Genomic DNA, 6,094 nt, shown 5'->3' on the forward strand with positions numbered 1-6,094 from the left:
ACAGCGGGTTAAGCACACCATGGTGTGGTGCAAAGCGTTAATGGACCGGCATAAGGATCCCGGTTCGAGCCCCCGGCTCCCCACCTGCAGGGGAGTTGCTTCATAGGCGGTGAAGCAGGTCTACAGGTGTCTATCTTTCTCTCCTCCTCTCTGTCTTCCCCTCCTCTCCATTTCTTTCTGTCCTATCCAACAACAACAACAATAACTACTACAATAAACAACAAGGGCAACAAAAGGGAATAAATAAAATAAATATTTTAATAAAAAAGAAACCTCACAAAAAAAAAAGATACAAATGAGAAGGGCAGTTAGACTACTTAGCATATTAAAAGGGCTTTCTAGTGTTATGGATTCTTAAAGTACTAAGACTAAGTAATTTAGGGTGCCAGAGACAGACAGAGAGAACGAACTAACAGAATCTGACCTATTTTATACGTCTGTTGCAGTATTCATTGAACGAAAGGAAGCTGCTGGAGATGAGGACAGAAATGGTGGCACTGGTAAGCAATGAGACTTTTTAGTCATTTTGTTCATCTTTGCCTCATCATGCAGGATAACTTGTTTGTAACTATGTGGTAAAAGAAGATATATGGAGGGTTAAAAATCACTCATTTTTAAAAAAAAAAAAATATTTATTGACATGAAAGAGAACCAGAGCATCACTCTGACACATGAGATGCCAGGAATCAAACTCATGACTTCGTGCTTCAAAATCTGATAACTCTACTGCAGCATCTGCTGGGTTGGTGGACTTTTTAAAGTCATGGTAAAACAAAAACACATACCTTCTGACATTTTTAACATACATCTCAGTGGCATTAAGTACATTCACATTGTGATGCAGTCATATGTAAATAATGCTTCTTGCAATATTGAATTACTACAATCCATAATAACTCTTTGCAGGGGAAGAAGGTATTTATGTAATTAGTTTAACTATATAGTATTTGAGAAAGATCATAAGTATAGCCTTGGTGTAGACAAGTCTTGTAATAAAGCATTTAAGTTTGAATCATTAAAAAGAAAAATTTTTTTTAATGTTAAGTAGAAACAGTCTCAAGGTAAGCATAGTTGCCTTTAGATTACCCCACGAGTCCACCTTTTAAAAAAGATTTATTCAGTGACATATTTTTTTCATTTTTTATTTGTGATTAATAGTGAGTCACAAGATTATAAGATTTAGCAGAGCCTTCAGTAGCTCAGTTGGTTGGTAGAGCAGAGGACGGTAGTGGAGTGAGACTTAAGATTACAGGGTATAGTTTCACACTCATTTATGTTAATGAGAAAGAACTAGAGCGTCAGTCTGGCACAGGCAGTGTGGAAGATCAAACTAGGGACCTTATACATACAGGTCCTACTCTACTACTGTGCCAGCCTCCAAATCATATTTTGAATTATTTCTGCACATATTTCATTAAATGAAATGTAGAAATACAAGGCATTTGTTGCCACTGAGACTAAACTGACTTCATAACTTTTAGACCAATCTGTAATTGATACTCTGTGTGAAGGCAGGGCCAATGGAATTACTTTTTTTTTTTTTGCTTATTTGTTTTGTGTTTTTAATTTTTTTATTATTTATTAATTCCCTTTTGTTGCCCTTGTTGTTTTCCTTGTTGTTTTATTGTTGTTGTAGGATAGGACAGAGAAATGAGAGAGAGGAGGGGAAGACGGGGAGAGAAAGATAGACCTGCAGACCTGCTTCACTGCCTGTGAAGCGCCCCGCCAGGGGATGGAACCAGGATCCTTACTCCGGTCCTTGCACTTTGAGCCACATGTGCTTAACCCGCTGCACTACCATCTGACTCCCGGAATTATTTTTAATTCTTTCAGACAAATGGAAACTGCACTAAAGATTTTAAAGGTGTCAATTAATACAACATAGTAAAAAGACAGTAGAACTGAGGCTTAAAAATTAAAGTCTGAATCTTCTTAGCCTTCCCTCAGGTTTCTTCTTGACTGCTTACTGGGAAGGAACTCTGGGGATGACAGAATAATGAGAGAATTTCCTAAAAGTTTGATTCTGTGAATCTCTTTGTTTTGAAAGCATGCCCAACAAGATCGAGCCGTCACCCAAACAGACAGGAAAATAGACACTGAAGTTGCTGGCCTTAAAACCATGCTCGAGTCACACAAACTTGATAATATTAAATATTTAGCAGGTAAGTTATTTTGTATCTAGTAGTGAAAAACAATCTAATTTTTTTAATCAAGAAAAACCATTACTTTTCATTGACGCTAATGCATCTTTTAAGTAGTTTTACATTACAGAAATTGGAAAACAGCTGAGAATTTCTTATAGAATATCATACTGTAGTAGGAATTTTTTTCTTTTTCAGTTGTAAATAAAATGTGAATCTTAAATTTATAAGATACTACCATTGAACTACAGTTATTTGGAACTTCCTTTGGTAAAATTCAGAACTGGGAATATTGTATAAATGCTGTGGAAAGCTTTTGAGTTGTGATCTTTCCACAGCTGATATTCCTTATAAGGAGTTACTTTGGTTTTGGGGGTTGTTTTTGTTTTGTTTTTGCAATATTTGAACTCAAAGAGGGAATGAAGATACATGTACTAAAACAGTCACTTAGCCATTGTTTAAATTTAAGATGCTTATTTAGAAGTTAATTTTCCTCATAAATTTAAAGGAAATTTTTTTATACTTTGTGACCATAGAATTTTTGTGATTCAAAACTTTCGTTGAATTTTTTTCTTGAAAATTAGAATTTCAAGGCTCTGGTAAAATAACTCACTTGGATAATCTGCTGTTTTGCTGTGTACATTACCCGGGTTCAATCCCAGCACCTACCACACTGAGGAAAACTTTGGTGCTGTGATGTCTTTCTTTCTGTTTCACTATCTCTCTCAACCTTTCTGTCTGACCAAAAAAAGGCAGCCAGCCAGGAACAGTGAAGCTCCATAGACCAGAAAAAACAAAAACCAAATGTGCCAGTGTCTCAAGGAACATGGTACATCATTGAAATATTAGTTTTGTTTTATTCTTAGCAGATAAGTATGTTTCTTAAAAAAATATATAGGGAGTCGGGCAGTAGAGCAGCGGTTTAAGCGCATGTGGCACAAAGCACAAGGACCAGTGGAAGGATCCCGGTTTGAGCCCCCGGCTCCCCACCTGCAGGGGAGTCGCTTCATAGGCAGTGAAGTAGGTCTGCAGGTGTCTTATCTTTCTCTCCCTTTCTCTGTCTTCCCCTCCCTCTCTATTTCTCTCTGTCCTATCCAACAACAGTGACATCAGTAACAACAACAATAATAACTACAACAATAAAACAACAAGGGCAACAAAAGGGAATAAATAAATACAAAAAAATTTACAAAAAAAATGGAATCCCTCAAGTAACTTATCAGTAATAATACTATTCTCAATTTTTTTTTTCTTACAGGGTCTGTATTTACGTGCCTAACAGTAGCTTTGGGATTTTATCGCCTGTGGATATAATAAAGTCTTTTTAAAGGAATCTCTACTGCTTGCCTTAAGAATATCAAATTGGTGTCTTTTATTTTTATTTTTTAATTTAACCTGGATTTTGATTTCTTGCAGAGTATTTTATGTAAATGCAGACATATAACCAAGATTTTAAAAAGTCATACATTTCATAATTTCTCCTTTTGTGTTTTGCTTGTAACACTGAGTGGTGTTGGACAAAGTATGGAAGACTCCTCAGCTGGACAGTGAACTTGTTCTAACCTGTGGGACATACCAGCATTACATATCTCTGTAATATTGAACCAGTTTTATATATATGTATATATTTTTTTCATCGAAAGGACTTGCGATCTCCATTGAAAAGGCATAATAGTTCTTCTAAGTGCTGAGGAATCATTGAACATATACTAAGAGCACTAAATTCTTTTTCCCTTCTGACACCATTCTTAACGTCAGCCAGAGCCTGTACCAGAGTTTTGCTTTTCAACTTGAGTTGATTGGTGTGTTTGTGATGCAGCTGTACTTTAAAACCCACCCAAAAGATTATAATTTTTGCATTTCTGTTTTCTTTATAAGTTATTGCTGTGATTTCATCTTTATGTACCTTCTAGCTAGAAGATCTTGCTGTAATGGGATCTTTTACCTCTTAAAATGCTAGATTTCACTTCCTCTTTCTTACTTGCTCCCCCCACTTTCTTCCTCAAGATTTAAGAGTAGTAATAATAATCTATTTGTGGGATTACCTACCTAGAAAATTTACCAATTCATGGTGTGAACTTCATTTCAGTTTGTAGAATAAGACTTACTTTTGATCTTCATCTGCTTTTTACACAAGAGAAGAATTCATTTACCCTTTGTATTGACATCTAGCAATCTCAATGTTTATATTTCATTTTAGAAACGAAATGTGTCAAATGAATATTCCTTTGCCATTAAAAACTCAGATTATAGATGTTAGAAATTAGAGAATTGACATTCTAGGTATCATCCTAATCTAGGTGGGTTTGTCGTAAGGAAATTCTTAACACCTACTTTAACCTCTGTTTTGTTTTGTTTTTAATTGTTAATCCTGCTTTCTTAATCTATTATGTAACAAAGAACTTCCTGTATACAGTATATATACCAAAGAATCACAAAGAGAATGTTACTGAAAGGCTACCATGGTCAAACATTTGGCTCAACAACAAAAGACTGGTAAAAGATTCAAATCTGAATATTAGACTATAGTACCTTATATTCCGCTGTAGGACTCTCTGAAGTTAAAGATGAGTATCAGGCTCTTGGAACTGGCAGAATGGCTGTGAGTAAGAAGGCAATGGGAGTGATCTTATTATAGACAATTGTGGGAACTTAGAGGAACTTCTCTCCCCTTTTCCATTCCATGTCTGTCTCCTTTCATGTCAGTAGTTCCAGATTAAGAACAACAAATTCGATTCACCAACACCTGATCATAGCCAATTCCTTGTTGAGTCTCTCCAAAAGTGTCACTAATATACCGTATAGTGGCAGCTGCTGGGTGGACACATGCCCTCAGTGATAGTGAATGAAAATCTCTATTTTAAAACAAATTCCTACATACAACTGAGCTTATTCTGGAGAATTCTATATTCATCATTTTTAAATAACTTGAACATTAGGGAAGAATACACATTTAGAAAAAATGGCATTTAATCAACTTTTTTTCTTCACATAATGTAAATGCACAATCACTTGGCATACTACAGTAACTGGTCAAATTTGTCAAATAAATTACCAATAATTTTTATTCTATCCACTTTATTTTAACAAAAAAAAAGTTTACTTCCTTATATGTTATTTCTAAGTTTTAGAATGTAAGTTACTTTTTTTTCCCCTAGAAAACATTTGTGAAGCATAACACTTCTGAGCTTCAAATAAGTATGAAAGTCAAGTTGTTTTGTGTTTAGGGGGTGTCATGGCAGGGCAGTGGCACATTCAGTTGAGCACACATTTTGCCATCATTAAGAACCTGAGTTTGAGCTCCCACTCCCCACCTGCAAGGAGAGCTCTTCACAGTGAAACAGGTCTACAAGTGCCTGTCACCTCTTACCTCCTCCCCTCTCAATTTTTTTCTGTCTTGCTTAATAAAGTAGAAAAAATGAAAATGGCCACCAAGAGCAGTGGATTTGTCATGCTGGCACAGAGCCTCAGCAATAATCCTGGTGGCAACAACAACAGTAATAATATTAGTAACTAAAAGGGGGAAAAGTAAAGTGAGTTGAACATAATCTCTTCATCTAGACCCACAGTTGTCTTGACTGCTTGATAAAATACTGCACCTATATGTATTTCTCCTTTCAGACAAAGGTCTCCAGAAAATACCGCCTTTTAGTAATTGCCTTAAAAGTTGAATGCTAAAGTAAAAGACATCCCAGTAAGACCTCATTTGTAACTATGGAATGTAAATTTAACTTTGGTCAGTAAGAACTTAGAAAAAACCCATAGAACACAGATGCTTCTCCAAAGAAGCTCCAAAAGGAAGGGGAAAAAAGTGCCTTGAGCAATTATATTTTAAAAACAAATACTAACTTGTATAAGTTAAAGTGAAGTGACTTAAAATATTTTGAAACAGCATTCAAGGTGGTGGCCTTTCACCTACCAAAAGCATTTCACATGAAACCCTGGTGGCAAGG

The 6,094-nt window shown here is 35.6% G+C and overlaps 1 protein-coding gene across 1 annotated transcript in view; it reads left to right on the forward strand.

Moving 5' to 3' along the window:
• The window catches only part of MCUR1 (mitochondrial calcium uniporter regulator 1), a 28,212-nt gene extending 22,490 nt beyond the window's left edge, over positions 1–5,722 (forward strand). Inside the window, exons 7-9 of the mRNA XM_060189339.1 lie at positions 447–500; positions 2,048–2,162; positions 3,400–5,722. Of these exons, the coding sequence (XP_060045322.1) occupies positions 447–500; positions 2,048–2,162; positions 3,400–3,455 (225 nt within the window). The 3' untranslated portion in view covers positions 3,456–5,722. The remainder of the gene's footprint in view (positions 1–446; positions 501–2,047; positions 2,163–3,399) is intronic.
• The last annotated feature ends 372 nt before the right edge of the window (positions 5,723–6,094 follow it).

This window comes from Erinaceus europaeus, chromosome 4 (genome assembly GCF_950295315.1).
Source record: "Erinaceus europaeus chromosome 4, mEriEur2.1, whole genome shotgun sequence".
Classification (NCBI taxonomy): Eukaryota; Metazoa; Chordata; class Mammalia; order Eulipotyphla; family Erinaceidae; genus Erinaceus; species Erinaceus europaeus.